Source organism: Tenrec ecaudatus, chromosome 8 (genome assembly GCF_050624435.1).
Source record: "Tenrec ecaudatus isolate mTenEca1 chromosome 8, mTenEca1.hap1, whole genome shotgun sequence".
NCBI classification, from domain to species: domain Eukaryota; kingdom Metazoa; phylum Chordata; class Mammalia; order Afrosoricida; family Tenrecidae; genus Tenrec; species Tenrec ecaudatus.
This window is the reverse complement of record NC_134537.1, coordinates 150,281,710-150,302,933: the sequence shown is the minus strand read 5'-3', so window position 1 is coordinate 150,302,933 and position 21,224 is coordinate 150,281,710. Positions and strand designations below refer to the sequence as shown.

The window sequence follows — 21,224 nt, the reverse complement described above, 5'->3', positions numbered from 1 at the left end:
CAGAGACTAAAGCCTGGCTTTAATTCAGCCCAGTTCTTGTTGGGATTCAAGAAATCAGCCTTTCTAGGACTGCTACTCAAAAACACTGTTTTTTCTTTTCATATACAAGAGTAAGGTAAAAAGTATCGCAACTAGGTGATACCACGAGGATGGGGGAAGGGGGACGAACAACAGAAACATGGGTGAAGGGAGACAGTGGATGGTGTAAGATGTTAAAATAATAATATTTATAATGTATCAAGGTGTCACCAGGGTGGGAGTGTGAGGGAGGGCAGGAAAAAAGAGGAACTGACACCAAGGGGTCAAGTAGAAAGAAATGTCTTGAAAATATGATGGCAACATATGACAAATGTGTTTGATATAATTGATGTATGGATTGTTTTAAGAGCTGTGAGAGTCCCAGTAAAATGATTTATATATTAAAAAGTATTACTACTAGGATGCCAATTTATGTTTGAAGTGGTTATCAACCTCCCTAAGGCCACCAACCTTTCATACAGTTCATGTTGTGGTGACCCCCCCCCCCAAGTATAAAATTAATTTTGTGGCTACTTTATCACTGTCATTTTGCTACTGTTATGAATTGGGTGACCCCTGTGGAAGGGTCGTTCAACCCCCAAAGGGGTTGTGACCCACAGGTTGAGAACCACTGGTCTAAATAAAGAAAAGTTTAAAAGTACAGAATTTTTTGAGGGAAGCAAAGATGGAAACCTTGACTTCAGAAGAGTATCGACCTAGATGGAGGCTACGCTTAGAAACAATAGCTTTCCATTTTGATGGGAGGAGACGAGCCATTCAGGGTGCGATGTAGGAATGATGAAACATACACCTTTCTTCTAGTTCCTAAATGCTTCCTCCTCCCCCACTATCACGATCCCAATTCTACCTTACAAATCTGGCTAGACCAGAGGATGTACACTGGTACAGATAGGAACTGGAAACACAGGGAATCCAGGGTGGATGATCCCTTCAGGAACAGTGGTGTGAGTGGCGATACTGGGAGGGTAGAGGGAGAATGGGTTGGAAAGAGGGAACCAATTACAAGGATCTACATGTGACCTCCTCCCTGGGGGACGGACAACAGAAAAGTGGGTGAAGGGAGATGTCGGACAGGGTAAGATATGACAAAATAATAATATATAAATTATCAAGGGTTCATGAGGGAGGAAGGAGGAAAAAGAAGAAGAGATAAGGATGGCAAGACTTCATCTTGCATATACTTTGGACATGTTGCCAGGACAGATCAATGCCCTGAAAAGAATGTCATGCTTGGTGAAACAAAGGAGGGCCAGTGGAAAAGAGGAATCCCCTTGATAAGACGGACTGACCAAGAGACAGGCAAAGGGGGCTCACACACGAGAACACTTGTGAGGATGCACAGGACTGGGCGGGACTTCCTTCTGTTGCACACAGGGTCGCTGGGTCAGAACTGACTCAATGGCACTAACAACAACAATCCTGCTAATCTAAGATATCTACACCTATCCAGTGTAAGCAATCAGCACCTGGTACAAGGTCATGAAAATATTCCTCCAAGGAATCTTCTAGATGCTGCCACAGTAGTGGCCCCTCCAACGCATGGAGCTCGCAGCTAAGGTTTAATAACTTCTCTGTCCTCTTTCACGGTCGATGCGGAGGGCTACAGGAATTAGTCTGAACTGAAAGACACCATGTTCAGTAAACTACAGCAAAAAGGAGGGAGACCCTTCATGAGATGACTGCATCAACCAATGGACTCAAACGTACCAATGGTCATGAAGATGGCGTAGAACTGGGAAATGGTGATGGTGGCACCACAAATAAGACGGCTCTCCATAGCCACTCACCACATATGAACAGAAGAATCCGTGGCAGTTGTAAACCAAAGAAGAGTTTTACCCAGTGGTTTTCATCACTGAAGTTCCAACTACTATAAAGTCTCATTCAATTCAACAACAACAACAACAAAGCAAACACCCCTCTGGGGATGTGTACAATCCCTTTCCTAGAACTTGCAAAAGTGACGAAGGAGGAAAAGAAAAGAAAAAGAGCCAGGTTCTTCTAGCCGCGTGACTACATCTTCAAGCCAGAAGAGAAAAGCTAAAACTTTGGAATGATCTAGGAAGCAAAGTTATGGATAGAGGTAGCAGCATAGGTGTGTCTATATGTAAATATATTATTCCATAAAAACCAGAGGTAATGTCCAAGGTACATATATTTATATAGCAATACACCGAGGTAGTGCACGGACTTCAAGCCCCTGCTCATACCCTCCCTCAACACACGAACACTTTGTTCTAACAAACTGGCATTCTGTGATGCCCAGCCTCCCGGCACAAACACCGAAGACAAAGTGGGTGCATGGGCAAATGTGGTGAAGAAGCTGGATGGTGCTCGGCTATTAAAGGTTATAGTGTCTGCGGTCTTAAAGGCTTGAGTTAAAAAAGCGGCCATCCAGCAGAGAAACAACAAGCCCACATGGAAGAAGCACACCAGCCTGTGCACTTATGAAGTATCATTGGGACTGGGAAACAGGTATCAGAAGGCCCTTAATAAACAAACAAAAACATATGGTTGAGAACAAAGGGGTTCGGAGCAGAGACCCAAAGCCCAGCTGTAGACAATGGAAATTTCCCCCCACAGAGGGGTCACAGGGAAGAGATGAGTCAACCAGGATGTGCACTAAAGCACTGATGAAACACACAATATTCCTCTGGTTCCTTGAGACTTCCTCACCCCACACTATCATGACGTCAGTGATGCCTCTCACTTCGAACTAGACCAGAGCATGTCCACAGGTATAGATAAGAGCTCACGATGCATGCAATCCAGGAGCAGGAATGGGAATGGCGATACCAGAAGGGTAGGGAGAAAGGAGTAGGGAGGGAAGGGGGAACTGATCATAATGCTCGACACACAACCATGCACACCCCTCCAGGGGGAAGAACAACAGAAACCATGGGGGAAGGGAGACAGCGGTCAGTGTGAGATATGAAAATAATAATAATTTATAATCTATCAAGGGGTCATGAGGGTGGGGAGGGGGAAAGGAAGGGGTAAAAAGAGGAGCTGATATCAAAGACTCAATAGAGAGTAATTGTCTACAAAAGAATGATGGCAACCTACAAATATGCCTGATATGATTGATGTATGGATTGTAATAAGAGTTGTGTGTGTGTATATATATATATAAATCTTAAAAGCAAACCTTTCTGAAGGTAAATGGGAAATAAAATAAATTTATACATTAAAAAATGTGATACAGAGACAGACATGCTGTTGGATAAATGGTGCTGGTAGACTTGCTCATCACAGAATAGCTACAACCTTCAACTTGCAAAAACCTAAAAATAACCCACACAATATATGCAAGCACAACAAAGTGAAATTCAATGGAAAAAAGAGAAAATCTAATAAGCAACAATATGATTAGCTCAAAATTGGCAGAAATTATACTCCATTGGAGCAAGTAAAACAAAGCGGTCTTCGGTCTAGTCCCCATTTGTTGGTGTGCTGTTCTATAGTTTGCCTTGGGCCTGAAGAGACTTAAGATTGGCAACTGTTATCAGACTAACAGGTTAGTTCGGCTGAGATTTATCATAGACTGCGTTAAATTTACAACAAAGTAAGTTTACAGAGATTCTCTCTCTTGCCCTAATTCTGTTGATAAACATTACAATCAAAATGATTTCTTTACAAAAAATGCCTGATTAGAATACGCAAGAAATATATGCCATTAAAGAAATTTGAAGAAAAAAACAGGAAAAATCACCACTCACACCAACCACTATTTTTATTTTGGTGATTTTATTCGCAGTCTTTTTCACGTACGTTTCTTTGCATATGATGCTTATTTACATAAGAGGCTCCAAAAAGTTTGTGGAAAATGGAATTTAAAGGTAATGGGATTTTTTTCACAAAGTTTTTGAAGCCATCTCATATTCTTATATCCTTAATAGTTTATAATTCACTTTTATGTGTTATATTGTTCTTTGAAAGTACAATGCAACTTGTCAGCATTTGATGGGACTATCTTGTTCTTCAGGGTCCCCCAAGTTTTCTGCCTTTGTTGCAGTCTTACCACTTTTCTCTTTACTACTGTTGCCTTTTTCGTTTCTACACTGTGATTTGGGTAAACATTTATAGTGCAAATTAGTTTTCCAATGAACAGTTTATAGATCTTTTGCTATGCCATCTTAATTGCAATTCAATCAATGGAACAGCTCTCTTGCTTCCTCTCCAGGCTTCCCGAGTCTGTGTGCTCTGCCCACCAACCTGCATTCTGAACTGTTTCAGAGCAAATGCTCCCACTGTGGCCTCTTACGGCCAATTTTTCTGGGGAGTTCACTCTTCACGCCCGTGACTGCTCACTCGATAGGCCTGTCTGTGGTTTACCTGTAAACACCCGCGGGATGGGTTCAGTTCCAGGTGTGAAGAGTGTGGAGGGTGCCTAACAGCCACAGCCTCAGGGTGCCCACCAATTTGCCTGAGACCTGTTAAGTTTGGTCTTTTGTTTTTATAATTTCAGTTTGTTCTATGTTTTCCCCATTCGGTCGCAATCTGAGCAGTCCTTACTACCTTCCCATCTCATATTTGAGTTTTCCTTGTCTGACAGGTTTCTACCTCACACCGGGTCTGGTTTTCACAAGGGCGTCTTTTTCTTCAGCGTTGGACCTCAGGATGTTTCCAATTTTAGGTTATAATACATGCTACTTGTGTGGCACATTCGCATCTTCTCTACCCTTGAGATTATTTTCCGAAGATACATTCCAAAGAACAGAAATAATAGATTCAAGGGACACTGAATCTTTTACAGAAATGGTTTTTCTTGATAACACGAACATCATAAAACTACGATGCAAAATCTTCTGTCTCTAGCCTATCTTTACCTCTCATCCTTAAGGACTACACGTCACCTGCTGCTCCTTGCTTCAGACTGCCTCAAAGCGTACACAGCCCCACTGAAGTTGTTCTTTAAGACTAATTGTAATAGTAGTGGCCAACTTTGGCTACCTGCTGAGGTACATTCATTAATCAAAAATTAAGTAATACTATATACCGACTTGAATCCTCTCGCCATACTTATTCAACCTGTATGCGAGCAGATCATCAGAGAAGCTGGCTTATATAGACTGTGGCATCAAGACTGCAGCATGGTTTATACAGAGGACACAGCCTTGCTTGCAGAAAGTGAGGAGGGCTTATTTGAAGCACTTGCCGATAAAGCTCCATAATTGCTGCCTTTCGTAAGAATTACGGCTCAATGTAAAGAAAACCAAAATCCTCACAACTGGACCAATAGATAACATTGTGATAAATGGAGAAAGGGTTGAAGGACTTTGACTTGCTTGGATACACAATCGATGCTCATGGAAGCAGCAGTCAGGAGATCAAACAGCACATTGCACTGGGTAAATGTGCTGCACGGGACCTCTTTACGGTATTTCTCGTTAGAAAAGCAGGGATGTCACTTTCAAGACTTCGGTGCGCTTGTTCCAAGCCATGGCATTTTCATCGCCCCATATATATGTGAAAGTTGGACACTGAATAAGAAAGACTGAAAAACAGTCAGTGTATTAGCACTGTGGGGCTGGAGACAAACATTGAAAGTACCACGGAGTGCTAAAAGGATGAACATATCTCTCTTGGAAAAAGTATAGCCAGTGTTCCTTCGAGTCAGGGATGGGGAGACTTTGTCTGACATGTTATCAGGAGAGACTGTCCCTGGAGGAGAACAGCATGCTTGGCAAAGCGGATGGGAAGCCAGAGAGAGGCAGACCCTCCCTGCGACAGAGTGGCACGGTGGCTTCAACAATGGGCTCAGGCCGTGTTTCCTTCTGGGTTGGGATGGGCTCGAAGGCACCTCATGACCACATATGCTGATTTATCAAGCACCGTGTCAGACATCCTAATTCTCGTTAAGTCTCGTCAAGTTGGTTCTGACTCATTGCACAACACTCTCTACAACACAATGAAACACTCTCCAGTCCTGTGTCATGCTCACAATTCCTGCTGCCCCACAGCTTCGGTCACTGTGCCAAGCCAAAGGCACGTCTTCCCCTTTCCTGAGCGTGCGAGACCAAGCCTAGCCACCCTCGCTCTTCAGGAGCATTCTGACTGTACTTCTTTCCAAAAAGGCTTGTTTGCTTTTCCTACAGTCCATGGTGCTTTCAGTATTCTTCACCAACACCGACATTCAAGCACGTCCATTCTCCTACAGTCTTCCTTATGCATTGCCCAACTTTTGTCTGCCGAGGAAATAACTGGACATACTATGACTTGGGTTTGGCGTGCCCAGTCTTCAAAGTGACATTCTGGCTCTTCCACATTTTAGAGAGGTCTTGTGCAGCAGACGTGTCCACTGTATCATTAGATTTCATGACTGCTGCTTCCAGGAGGATTATTCGTGTACCAAGCCAAGTGAAATCCTTGGCGACCAATTTTTCCCTCCGCTCTCCTGATGTTATCTCTTTGCCAAGGTGTGAGGGCCATTTTTCAACATTTTTATTAGTTCATCAGAATGATCTATTCATGTCATTTACAAATTTCTCTAAGACATTAATTTTGTTGTTGTGGTTACTTTCTAGGTATTAATACCAAACTAGTCCCAAGAAATTGAATAATGGAAAAGTCCCCAAAGTCTAAGTCTTGCAAGATGAAAATGTGCTCTATCTGTCCCCGTATCCCCCCTTCAGTATATTCCCTCACATCTCACAGTTCTGCAAACCGATCCAATGTCCCACAGAACTCGTGGAAGTTCGAGGAAAGGTCTCATGCAGTGCTGGGTGCAGTTTAGTCCGAAGCCCGAAGGTCAGGCACGGTTAGGCCAGAGGAGGATGTGCGCCACTCCTGTCTTTTGCTGGTGGTGAGCTCCACCCCTTACTTCTCATAGAGCTCCTTTTACACACAGCAGGACGAGAGTGCAGGGAATCCTGTTCAGTTACTCACAGGTGAATCGAATCAGAATCTGCCCCCACCGTCTTATCAGACCCAGGCAGGGAACGGTCCTTTGGCAAGAGCTAAATGGTGCAATCAAATTGTACCCAAATGTGAGAATCTATTCTCTTCCCCCGGACTGCACCTAATTTATGCATATATGACTTGGGGCCCCTGGCAAGACGTTTTCAGTGGGCATTGATTTCTTACTAATATGAATCGGCCAGGCCTTTCCCCAGGTCATCCCGCAAACTGTTTTCTTTCTTATCTCAGCTACAGCATCTAATCTCACGAGTTTGGTCCGATTCACACCCTCTACTGGGGTTAGAGCTCAGTCTCATCCCATTCCTGTTCATTCGCAGACAATGCTCTCCAAAAAGGGGCCACAGCCACAGGGATACGAAATCCGGAATTATTCTACAGCACGTAAGGGAGTATGGATGCAAGAGCCACATTAACTGAGCAGGACTCAATTATGTCGACTTCTACACATTTAAAAAATCATTTTATTAGGGGCTCATACAACTCTTATCACAACCCATACATATACATCAATTGTGTAAAGCACATTTGTACATTTATTGCCCTCATCATTCTCAACACACTTGCTCTCCACCTAAGCCAGTGGCATCAGCTCCTCATTTCCCCCCTCCCTTCTCGCTACCCACTCCCTCATGAACCCTTGATAATTTATAAATTATTATTTTGTCATATCTTGCACTGTCCGATGTCTCCCTTTACCCACTTTCTGTTGTCCGTCCCACAGGGAGGAGGTTATATGTACATCCTTGTAATTGGTTCCTCCTTTCCAGTCCACCTATCCATCACCCTCCCGGTATCGCCATTCACACCACTGTTCCTGAAGGGATCATCCGCTCTGAATTCACGTTATGTTTCCTTGTGTAAAAAAAGAACTGCTGCCTTTAAAAAGCATTGAAAGGATGAAACAGAATCCATAAAGTACAATTACAGTAATAATAATTTGATTTTTAAAGACGACAAATAGTGATGCAGGTCTCCGTTTTCTATGGATTTAGATACATATTCCGTATTCAAGCTAAAGGATAAAATAACTTTTACTGCTTTTCATTACTTACTGGCTCATAGCGACCCGATACTACAGAACAGGGTAGAACCGCCCTATGAATGTGCACAAGAATATGTTAAAAAAAACACAACAACAAACCCAAAGCCATTGAATCCATTCCAACTCACAGAGAGTCCATAAGACAGGGTGGAGCTTCTCCTGAGTTTCTGCGACTGTGAATCTTTACTGGAGCAGACAGCCTCTTCTCGCTCACATTAAGCAGCTGGTGGGGTCAAACTGCTGGCCTCATGGTTAGCAGGCTGATGAATAACCCACTATGGCACTTTGTTTCCTGAGAGGACTTCTTAAAGTGTGACTGCTAGCGTTCCACAGGCTAGAGTTTCTGATTCCTTAGGTCTGGAGAGAGACTGAGAAGGGATATTTCTAACACAAGTCCCGGTGATGGAAATACGGCCTTGGAAACCATTCGCTTAGCCGTCGGAATCAGTGCCTTCCACCATCTATTGCATTCTGCTCACAGGTGCTCTTAGGCCAGGAAGAGGTGCGAAAGGTAAGGCGTTTTCTAAGTCGTAGCTAGCTCACTTCATTTCCATTATCTGCTCCTTTCGACGCTTTACCAGGTCTTAAGATATTGAACCTCTGACGGGGATGGGGGAAATTTTCCATAACTGAGAGTATGGATACACAGATATTCAAATAACCCAACATCCAAGCCTGAAAAGTGTCCCGAAATTCTCAGATGAAATGCATTAGATAAAGTACTAAGTATTAACATGCATGAAGAATGCTCTATTATAGACCCCTGTTTTCACTTTCTTGCAGCTTTCCAAAAAAAATTAGTCCTTTGTGGTGAAATTTTCCATGCTTGGTTTAAGCCCAAAGGTGGTTCACCCCCCCCTTTTTTTGCAATGTTTGAGAAAAATATATTAAATACTTTTTGAGTTATGAGAAGATGAAAAAAGCCCACACAATTTTTCCACTTTGAAAGCAATTTCAGGATTTTTCTTTTTATATGCAGATAACTAAAAAAAGGCTGGAGTTGAAAAGTTGAAACTCTTCTTGTGCCTAGTAAGGTAGTTTCCTGGGTTAGTGAGGGATGGCAGTAAATTATATATATACATATCTCAAACATAAACTTTTCTGGGTAGGCAATTGTTATTCTCTAGAATGAAGAAGAGTCTCACTGATCAGGGCAGCTAGCTACTGACTGTCTGGCCCCTGTGGTTTTCACGTGTCAGAGGCCACTAATGGGCCATAATGGCGACCACAGTGAAACTGATGCACTAAGTTGAAAGGGTCCTCCAACTGCCTTCACAGTGAAGTCAACGATTTCTGTCTCCAGGTCAATTTTTGACTTTCCGGTTGCTGTCCTTTGAGTTCAATTTAGCCACTCTTCCTTCCCTTGGCCCACGACCCAATACCACTGTCTGTCTTCTATCTCACACACATACTCTCATTGTTCACGATTCTCTCCTAGCGCACCTTAAAGCATTCCTATGCTTCCTTGAATACCTGCAGGACTCGATTATCTTTAAAACAGCAGTAGAATCTGCACGCTTAAGCAGTCAGGCCAAGTAGCTTCTGGTGGTTATTGAAAGTAACTTGCTCACACTGTCTTTAACCATAACCTTTCTACCCAACTCACAGCAAGTGGGCACTTTGAAAATGAGAACTCTGCCACTTGCTAGCACAGAGACTTCGAAAAGTTCATGGAAAAAATGCCTTTCTCTTTTCATTCTAATCTTCCATGCACTTGTTCAAGTTCCCTCGTATATCCCAGCAAGAACGAGTAACTTTGCTAAGAACAAGGGCAAAAATGAAATCTCTCCAGTTTGTAAATGTACATGCTTAAAAACTATAGAAGGAAAATGCTCTAACAATTATTCACTATTTTTCTCTGCGTGGGGCTATTCCCCAATATCCAATCAAGTTAAATTCTCTCTTACTTTTATGGAAATCTGTTTCTTTGAGCAGTATAAGGTATTTTCTTGTCTTCTTTTTACCAGCCAATTTCTGGATCAAATCACCTACCATATCCCTGTTCCAATGTTCAGAATAACTTCTCTGTTTTCCTACTGTTTCCACTGCTTAGAGTACAAACCAGCACTGGCTAACACAAAGGCAGTTCTCTACTTCTCAGTCATGCTCAATCGCCAGCAGACAGTTCAGACACTAGCTCTTCCATGAAGCTCTCTCTGCTCTTCCCAACTAGCTGTCACTTATCCCCTCAGACCATTCGAAGCCCGACGGTACCTTCATCTTGCTTTCTATTTCGAATCGCTTAATCTAGGGACAGGACTCTGAATCCAGTTCCCTGGGATAAGTGAACTCTTTTCTTGTTCTCACCCTCCAGATTCTCTCTATATGGTTGAGCTTCCAATTTAGCGATGCTATGTGTTTCTCAGACATGGCCAACTGAAGGTTTCAACAGAATGATGTTCAGTGCATCATAGTCTTAAAAGTTGCACCGTTGACAGGCTATTTGAATTTATTCTTTTCTCTACTGTGGATCGCATGTACATATATGATCTACCATGATCCTCTGGCTTTTAGGACAGTTGTGAAGTTTCTCAGTGGTAGCTGCAGTTTGCGTCTGCAACACAATTGAGCATCTGCAAGACCATGGGGGGAATCCAAAGGAAACAAAAGAGAGACAAGTCTTTGAAGGATAAGAAAGTCCATGAACTGAATATGGCTGCCTTAACTCTTCTTGAATTTTCATTTAGAAATTGCCAAATGGTACAAATGGTTCAGTGCTCAACTGCTAACAGAAAAGTTGGCAGTTCAAACGCACCCAAGGTGCTTCGGAAGAAAGGCCTACTGCTCAGCTTCCAAGTGTACACAGCCTGGAGCACTTGCTGGAGGGCAGATTGGATTCTACACACGTGGGACTGCCATGAGGCAACGTGTGCTCAATATTGACGAGGTCTGTTGCTATTATTATTTCAGTTATGATCTGTTTGTTCTTACAAGTGACAAAACTGTAACACGGCTATGTTTTCGGTACCCAGAGCGAATCAGTGGCAATGGGTTAGAATTTTAGAAAAGACACCTAGCATTGAGGAAGGACACAGGAAAATGACAAAAAAGACAAGGAATTTCAAAGTGAAAGGCAGCAAGCACTTGACAGACACGGGCAAAATTCCTGACTCCATTTTAATCTAACATAATGCCACTATCCAAATGATGCCCATGACTCAGTAGGAAAGTAAGCTGCTTTATAATTCATATACATTATTGAAGGAGTCAGACATGTCTGTAATATGTTTTGGACAGCTTTTTATCCATTTGGATAAATATAGTTTACCACTTAAAGGAGTGCACTTAAGTAACCCGGAAACTTCATTTAGAAAGAAGGTATTTCTGCCAGTCAGAACAGAAAAAAGGACACTGTTATTGTGCATTTTCCCCAGGAAGGACAAATACTTTTAAAAATTGACCTTCTGAAACATCTAAATACCCACAAAAGAGGAGTAAATGCTATCCTCAAATGCTATTGAAATTCTTAAAGGAAAACAGAAGTCTGTTTGCTTGAGATTCGCCCCCCAGCTCCCTACCAAATCCAGGTAAGAATCACGTGTTGCCAACTCTCAATCTTGAGTTTTATAGAAAAGATTTACTGGCAAAATCGGACGGCACATTTAAATACACAGAACATGAATGATGAGAAAGGAAGAGTCCAGATACTAGACTGAAGATCACTACTATTTTGCTTCTATCTCTTCCCTCAAATTGCTAATGTGTTCATGAAATCTTAATTTTTTGGAATTGCAACAAAATGAGTCACATGAATCTAGGTGAGTCTGTAATGCAGAGAAATATAATAACATCTTGAGCTTCTGCTGTTATTCAAAGGTTGAAGCAATCAGAAGATCTTTCTTCTTATACCCACAGCTAACATAACCATACCCAACCCAGATTCAGACTAAACTGAGGCCAAGTCTTGGCAAGACCCCTCACTCTCAGTGGCTACATGAAAGTTGGGAGCAGATTGCCCTGGTTTCAGTCTTAAGTTCCTTTTTCTGAAAAGAAATTGTCTTTACTATTGAGTAAATAGCAGCTATTGTTTATGAGATTTCCAAATGTCTATTTTCTGAAATTTCCTTAAAATTTTTCTGCTCTGGAAATTACTATCAAAATATCTGAAGCATTTACAGAATCATCTCAAAATTCACTGCCATTGAGTTAGTGCGAGCGCATAATGAGCCCCTGTGGATTTCTGTTTACAGGACAAGAAAACCCAGTCTTTCTCTGAGGAGCTGCTGAATGGTTTCAAACCGCCAACCATGCGGATTGCAGCCCAACATGTAACCACTATAACACAGACTGTATAAAGTGGCGATTAGTTGCTCATTGCAGCACTATTCACAAGAGCAAGGAGATGGAAACAACCTGAATGTCCCCCAGGAGAAGAATGGACACGTAAGCTTTGGTGGATACACACAGTAGAAGACTATGCATCACTAAAGAATGATGAGGCAACTGTAAATCATCTCATGACATGGATGGATTTGGAGGACATTATGCTGAGTGCAGTTAGTCAGTCACCAAAGGACAGTTCTTGTGTGAGACCACTGTTATAAAGAAAACATCAAGATAAAGATTTTTCATACTAACACAGGGGGAGAAACTCGTTTTTTTCAGTTCTTATGAGGCAGACAATGCATTTGACATTTGTAATATATATCTCTTAAAAGGCTCCTTAGACCAAGTTTCCTATAACTGGTAAGAAAAACACTGCGTAGACTCGAGTCAAAATAAAACCAAATAAACCAGCTACCAAACTACACATCTGCGCAAAACATCGTGTGGAAGTCAAAAATTCCAGAAAAAAAACCAGAAGAATGGAAACACAAGTTTCTTATTATCACACTTCATACGTTGTAAAACATAACAGCTAACTTATTTTTGGCAAAATGACTACAGATCGCAACACTCTGCCTTACACTAACTCGTTTGACTGTCAACATGGCATCTTAACTGGAGCATGTCATGCTAACTCCACGCATGCAAGCCCGGTGCTGTCTCAGAGGAGACAAGAGATACGTGAAGCTTCAACACTTCGGCAGAGATCACACCACCAGTGTTCACTGGCCCAGGTGTTTACAGAGAAAGAGAGAGAAGCTCAACAACGGAGCTAATTGAAGCCAGATAAAGCTCATGAGGAATAAAATTCATACAGATGTTCCCCTTCCTCCCCCACCCTCAAGAAAAAGTGACCTTTGTGGACAATGTATAGCACTCGCCATTTTCTAGAACCTTTTTAAAGAAGATAAAACATGGTTTCACACGCCTCTCTGGAAACTCTGCAATCAGAACACGACTAGGTCTCCCTAAATACACTAGGTTCAGCTCACGTGTCAGCTTGTTCATTACTACTGCTGCAGGACGAGGGCCGCCTGGATGGCAAACGGGAATTAAAATGTTATCAAGCGGAAGAAGCTGAAAGAAGCTGCATCCTCCTTCGGTGCAGTATAGTCTTTCTCACCAAGCCTGTGAAGCAAGCCAAGACAGAGCGGATTCAGAGCAAAAGTACCGATCTGAGGAAGTATACAATGGTGGTGGAATGGCTCTGGAGCAAAACGCAAACAAACAGAAGCCAAAAGAGTAGATCTGTGATTTAAGTTGGTGGGCGGCATAAAAACAGAATGGAGTCTTTTCTTGCTTATATTTACAGAATGTTGTTGATAAGTGCCATCAATTTGGTTCCGACCCATAACGACCTTACTATGCACAAAAGAACGAAACACTGCCCAGTCCTGCACCATCCTCGGAACTGTTCACATGCTTGAGCCCACGGTCGCAGCCGCGGTATCCACATATTTCCTTGAGGCCCTCTCTCTCCCTCGCTGCCCCTCTACTTTGCCAAACATGATATCCTTTTCCAGGGACTGGTCTCTCCTGACAACATGTCCAAAGTATGTGAGACGAGGCCTCCCACCCTACTTCTTCCAAGACAGATTTGTTTCTCCTTTGAGCAGTCTATGGTACTTTCAAAATTCTTCTCCTGCACCAACATTCAAGTGCATCAATTCTTCTTCGGAATTCTTTATTCAGCCTTATAACTTTCACATGTATATAAGGCGATGGAAAATACCACGACTTAGGTCAAGCGCATATTAGTCCACAAAGTAACATCCTTGCTTTTCAGTACTCTAAAGAGATCTTGTGTGTCTTCTGATCTATTGATTGCTGCTTCGTGAGCAGATTGTAGATCCAAGCAAGACATAATCCTTGGCAACTTCAAACTTTTCTCTGTAAGTCATGATGCTACCTACTGATCCAGTTGTGTGGATTTGGGTTTGCTTTACGCTGAGTCATCCACTCTGAAGGCTGCGATGCCTGACCTTCAAGTCCTCCTCATGCTCAGCAAGCAAGGTTGTGTCACCTACACCTGGGAGGTTGTTAATAATCCTTCCTCCAATCCTTATGCCACATCCTTCTTTGTACAGATTAGCTTCTCTGATGATTTGCTCAGCACATAGACTGAATAAATATGTTGAGAAGATAGAATCCTGATGCACACCTTTCCTGATTTTAGAACATGTAATATTCCCTTGGTCTGTATGAACAACTGCTTCTATGTCCATGCCAAGGTTATAATTAAGTGTTCTGGAATTTCCATTATGCTCAGTGTTATCCACGGTTTGCTGTCAAAGGCCTTGGCATTGTCACTAAAACACAGGTAAACCTTTTCCCGGTTTATTCAAACCTATTCTTTCACTTCAACCAAGATCCACCTGACATCAGCAGGGATATCCATAGTTACTTATCTTCTTCTGAATCCAGCTCCCTGTCGATGTACTGCTACAACTGTTACTGAATGATCTACCCCAAAATTTAGTTACATGTGATGTTAATGGTATCGTTCTATAGTTTCCACATTCTGTTGGTTCAGCTTTCTTTGGAATGCGTGCGAATATAGCTTTCTTCCAGTTAATTGTCCAGGCAGCTGTCTTCCAAATTTGTCATAGGTATATGAATGCTTACAGTGCTTCATCAGCTTGTTGAAATATTTCAATGGCTATTCCATCACTTTCGGGAGCCTTGGAAACCCTGAGGGGAAGTTCTACTCTGTTCTGGACGGTCACGATGAGTGGGAATGAACCCCACTGCCATGGGATGGGTTTGGTCAGAGCTCATGACTGAGCAAATAGACACAGTGCAATTCTGGACCCCGTAGAGATGGTAACCCCCAAATGTGACAGTAGCCGAGGAGCTCTAGAACCATGTCAAATGTTAAAGACAAAATGAAGTTAGCTTGTGGATTAAAACACTACCTGGTTTGGGGAGAATAGGGAGGATGCTGGGTAGAAGCAACACTGTAGTAAACCAAGTGCAATGTTGAATTTATTTAATTCATGGTCAGAAATGAAAGACACATTTTTTATACTTGACAAGAGAAAATAAAAACCTTCATAGAACACAAAAATCACAATCAGGGAAGCTACAGTTGGACTTTTCCCAACGGCAAACATGAGTGAAACATTTAGTGTGGTGAAAAAAGGAGAAAATTCTTAGCGAGTGCACTGAAGCCACTAGAGATAAGTTATCTCTTGGGGAGAGAGAAATTGACATCTTAGGCCAGAGAAGTCCCATGAAGGGTTCATCTTTGGCCACACATCCCGACTCCTAGGCACTTCTTCAGGCTTGCCGACACGTGGCACCTCCACAGGTACCAGCGATCACATCTACGAGCTCGTCTGTCTCCTCCAGGAGACTACAACCTCGCTGACCTCAAAGGCCATCTTGCTTACTGAGTGTCCTCAGCACACAGCACAGTGTCTGACCGAGGACAAGAGCTTGATGCTTGCTGGATAAAACTACACTGTGAAGGGCATGGGTTCAATGGGTCATTCCAAAGGTGTAGTATGTCATTCAGGGAGTTGTTTTGAAGCCTCTGGATGCTCTAAGTACATCTTTGTGGATCCTGTGTCTTCCTTTAGATCATGCACCCAATAATGACAATGACTATCTATGACCCACTGACTGTGTGTCTTAAGAAGGTAGCCAAACTACAAAATACTGTTTTAGGATCCAGTCTTACTATAAGTAAAGATTTGGTGTTCTGTAAGGATGGATACCTGTCTATCAGAGTTGATGATCATGACAAAGTTGATGATAAAGTCTTTTCCTTTTAAAAGGAGGCATATATATTTACAAAATATCAAATATCAAATACATTCCCAATAAAGAAACTCATCTCAATTTAAGCTGGTAACTGCTCCTCAATATTCCTGTATGGAAGACAGCAAGCTATACCAGACGGACTTCATTTCACCCTAGATTCCAAGGCATTCATCACATGAACACACACACACACACACACACACACACACGCACACACACACACACACGTAAGTCTACAGTATGGAAGCGAAGCAGCTTCCAAGCAGTTCTCTGTTCTCCCGTCAGTTAAAAGAAGCTTTTTGATACAAAAAAAGAAGGAAGCCGGATGAGGCTTTATGCCAAACGGCCGCAAGCACCTACGCCAGTTCTTAAAGGATACTTACGGGAAGCTCGGGAACACGTCTCAACATCTGAAGGTTAATGTAACAGCCAACCGAATGCCCAATGAGCACAAGTTTCGTTTCCTTTGGCACATGAGTTCTCAGAAAAGCCAGTTTGTGTTCTACTTGACCGCGGAGTCCGTAGATGTCCTTAATTTTTTGAGCATTGGAATCTAAAAGCAAAATATGAACATTTTTATTCACTAAGTTGAAATAAGTTGCTGTGGAACAAAATCTAAACAAACACACGTGAGCCATAGAAAAACCACTGCTAAGCTGTTGCCTCCGATTCACCGTGGCCTAGTAGGGCAACTGCCCGCTTTGGGTTTCTGAGGCTGTACATCTTTGGACAGGTGTAGCTTTCTCCTCCAGGGCAGCTGGTGGTTTCAAACTGGTGCCCAACGCATAAGCCATGACACCAACTATCCCAGGAGTAGTTTAAGCCAATGGTTTCCAAAATTGACCACAGATCCAAGTTTCCTGGAGGCCATGTGCAAGCACTTATCCTCGGTCTCCACCCCAGAGGTTCTGACTCAGTGGGACTCAGTTGGGGCCCAATCCTTCCTAGATTGTCAGGAGCTGTTGGGGAGGCGGTCCTCAGCACCGCGCTTTGGGAATCACTGTCACCTAGGTTATCCTACTACCAGACACCTAACAAGAGTTGACAAAATTGCTCCATTATTGTTTACAAACCAAGATGGGAAGATTTGAGCAGTAATGCTGCAAATAGTTTCTTCTAACCAGCATTCCTTTTTGCAAAACTACATCCCTTTCACACACGAACAACAAAACCTGTTAATCCTCCACCTGCTTTCCTTTGCCTCTTTCTGATGCTGTCTTATAACGGACGATAGGTTTTACAACTCTGCATCCTCCCCCCACCTGCCCCAAGAATGTAAACTTAATAATCGTTCACTGCTACATCTTCCTACTTCTTTACAAATACAAGGTTCGTTGAATGCATGAACGAGGAGTCCTGGTCACAAGTTAGTGACCCAGCATCCCAGGAACATTTCTGAACCAGAAGTGGATCTCTGCACCCACACACATGCTCCTCTGGCATTTTCTGCTGTGCTGAGATGACTCTGAGACCGTTTATTAATTAATAACTCAGTTATTTTATGTGGATCAGCTGGCTAAGAATCACATTCTTAGTAAAACTTGTGCTGCCTTCATAGTAGGATAGCTCCTAATAGTTGGCTCTGTAGTAAAACTTCGATTTAAAACCAGGTAGAAAACAAAACAAAACTGCCTCTTGTAGATTTCCTTTCTCAACTAGACAAGGGAGATTTCTTAAATTCATGGGGAAATGGGATTAAAAGATGACTTTTTAATGAACTTTTCAAAGCTCTCTCTTACATTTATAATCTGAACAGGCTCCCCACCTAGAAATGTTCTAGGCCCATCTTCTCCCTTTCACTATCATCCACTTGACTTTGATGACCAAGTTGACTTTGTGGGCACTTTCTCTTAGCAATTTCTCAAATCTATACCTTCCATTTTATCCTGAAGTCCACGGCCATCGAGTTTCCATGGTAACCCTATACAGCACCTCCAAGGCTTTTAAGCCTTGGTGGGATTACATAACCTCATCTTTCTCCTGCAGAGTGGTTGGGTGGTTTGAACTGCTGACCTTGTAAAGATACTCCCCAACACGTGGGTCTCTTTGTTACTGTTGTGTTGCTGTTGTGCGTAGAGGGTGTCTTTCTACACCTTGTGATGCTTTATATTATCAAAGCAACATTCCTGAAAAATAAGTTGAATGTCATTTTTCTTCCACTGTTCTCATTAAAGTACAAATTCTTTAGCACGATTTACAGGGGACACCATGGATTCGCTCCAGTGAATTTTTCAGTTTCATCTCTAGTAGTCTCCACCAACTTCCCCCCAAATCAAACCCACTGTCACTAAGTAGATGCTGACACGGTAGCATCCTACCCTATAGGACAGGGTAGAACTGCCCCTCTATGTTTCCAAGACTATAACTGTTTACTGGAGTAGAAACCCCCATTTCTCCCAAAGCGAGACTGGTGGTTTCGAACTGCCAGCCTGGTGGCCCTCCCTGCCTTGGGCTCATGTAGTCATTCCATTTCACCTCCATGCTCGCTGTTGGCCACAATCCTGGCAAGGCAGAAGGCTCTACTGGCTTTCTTTCTTTTGGGGCAGTCAGGGGAGAGGAACTGGGGTAGAAGTGGCTTGCTGTTTCTTTAGAGATGCAAGTCCCATTCGTTGAAAGATTGTCCAACTTTCTTAGATCACCTTTTTCATGTGCTAAAAATAAACTAATATGATTTCAAGCTTTTGTTTGATACTTCATGAACAAATGACTTGAAACAGTTGAAAATGAATCTGCCCTCCAGTAAGCTGAACCAATGGTAAATCAAAGCTGGAAAGTGTTTATATTTCTAATTCCTCAAATTTTCTTTTCACACTTTTTTTGTGTGTGTCCCCCGGATCACCTCCTTTTGACATGAGTGAACATCTGTTCTCCCAATTGTACTCAACTTATAATTGTGATAATGTGGTGCGGCTAGAATATTATTTCCAACTGTTCAGAGTTTTCACATGTGTTAGCATGAAGCAAAGCACCACACGTTCCTTTCAACATCTGAAGGGTGGTTACAACCTATGTCTTTTCTCCCACTGATGACATGCTTTCCCTACCGCAGTATGCATGGCAGAAAACCTCTACCTTAGGACGATAACCTTGGACGAGGTATAATACGAGGGGGCTTCAAAAAGTTTGTGGAAGAATTCTATTATCTTTGAGTTGTTTTTCCTGACCTTTTTGAAGCTCCCTTGTATATCTGTCCTACCTAATATAGCGTAATCACCAACCATAACCTCCAGCATGTCCATCAGATGAGAGCAGAGCTCCTCTAGTTCAGTAGGGTTTGGTGAGGCCCAGCGGCCCGCTCACTCTCCCTTGAACTGCTGGGCTACTGAGGACCCAGATGGAAAGCACTCCTTGGGGAAGGCAGACACTTCCTGCTCTATTTCGTTGCTCAGCTTGGAGCCCCACCACTAATAACCTGCTAGAGGGCCGTCAATAGCTCCTGGGTGATGACAGTGGCCCTTTGCCCTGCAAGCAACCCTAGCTTCCGCGGGCCCTGGGGGCCTCTAGATGGCACTGTTTTCATTAGGCAGCAACGAACCCACACTTTAACTACACATCACTGACTCCACTGCATACAAGGCGCCCGAAAAGCAATAGGCATATTCAAAATAAACTGATATTCTGAAATTGATTGTGGTAATGATTGTACAATTCTTCTTGATATGACTGAACTATTGAGTTGTGTGATATGTGGATTAAAGCACCAATCAAACGTAAAATTGATAAATGATAAGATTCTAGTTTAAAAAAACGAATCAAAGGAATTTACTAGAAATTCCCAAACCCTACAGATCCTTTCTCCTCATTTTCTTTGCCAGAGCTTATTGGAGAAGAGCTAAGGCACTGGTTCTAGAACACGAGCAGGACCTTCAGCATTACTTGGAAACGCACTCTTAGAAACGCACATTCTCAGGACCCCCACCCCATACCTACTGGGGGAGGGGCACCGTAAGTCATTAAAAAACCCTCCACTGACTCTGACAATTGTAATATTTAAAAGCCACTGATTATGGATCCCCTTCCAAGTCTGTATTCCACTTTCAAAATGGTTGTTGCTATACAGTTCCAAGGTTCGTTTTTATCTTCGGCACGATCTCAGGTAGCTCACTGTGATACCTGAGCTAAACGCTGCTCTATCACTACGTAATCCAAGAGGAGAGTACAGTTTCTCACTGTTACGGTGGCTTTTCTCCCTACGAGTCTGCAAAAGATAAGTTAGTAATTCATCATTGAGAACATCAACATGACCCCTTTGTATGAAGAGGCGCTGCAGTGAAGAAGGAAGCTCCGGCCCCTCCCACAACGGAAGCCAAATCAAAGGCTTTCAAAGCCAAGAAGGCCGTGCTGACAGCCGTCCACAGTCACAAATAAACAGACAATCCGCACGTCACCAACTTCTGGTGGCCCAAGACCCTCAGACTAAAAAGGCAGCCCAAAGACCCTTGGAAGAGCGCCCCCAGGAGCAATAAGCTGGACCATTATGCCATCATCAAGCTCCCCTTGACCATGGAGTCTGCCATGCAGAAGATCGAAGACAACAACACACTTGTGTTCATTGGGGATGTCAAAGCCAACAAACACCAGATCAAACAGGCTGTGAAGTTCTATGACATTGATGTGGCCAAGGTCAACACCTTGATCAAGCCTGATGGTGAGAAGAAGGCGCATGTTTGACCGGCTCCTGACTATGATGCTTTAGATGTTGCCAACAAAATTGGAGTCATCTAAACTGAGCCCAGCTGGCTAATGCTAAATACAAACTTTTTCAATTAAAAAAAAAAAAAGAATATCAACATGACAAAAGTATTGACCTTCAATGAGCACCCTGCTGGCATTCTCATTGCTTCCTAGATCCCTCATTCAATAGCGTATCTCTCCTTTTGGAATGCTTGAAGCATGGGGCCAACGTCTGGCTGATTTGAAAACTGAGACTGAGAAGAAACTTGAAAGTGTATTAGTAAGAGGTGTTGAGAGCTTGCTGGGAGAAGGGCAATTGTACATGTGATATCTTAAATTAAAGTGGAGCAGCTTAGTTTTAAACAGTTGTACTCTTTTCTACGTGCCAGCAAAGAGCCAAGTCCATAAAAGGTGCTCAAAACGATTACACTGAATAAGCGTAATTAGGTAAGAACAT

General features: G+C 42.7%; 1 protein-coding gene across 2 annotated transcripts in view; it reads right to left on the bottom strand.

The window, feature by feature from the left end:
• LDAH (lipid droplet associated hydrolase) overlaps window positions 1-21,224 on the bottom strand; it is a 124,227-nt gene that overhangs the window by 58,268 nt on the left and 44,735 nt on the right. For both annotated transcript variants that reach the window (XM_075557060.1, XM_075557061.1), the window contains exon 4: window positions 16,477-16,646. In XM_075557060.1, coding sequence (XP_075413175.1) covers window positions 16,477-16,646 — 170 coding nt within the window. The remainder of the gene's footprint in view (window positions 1-16,476; window positions 16,647-21,224) is intronic.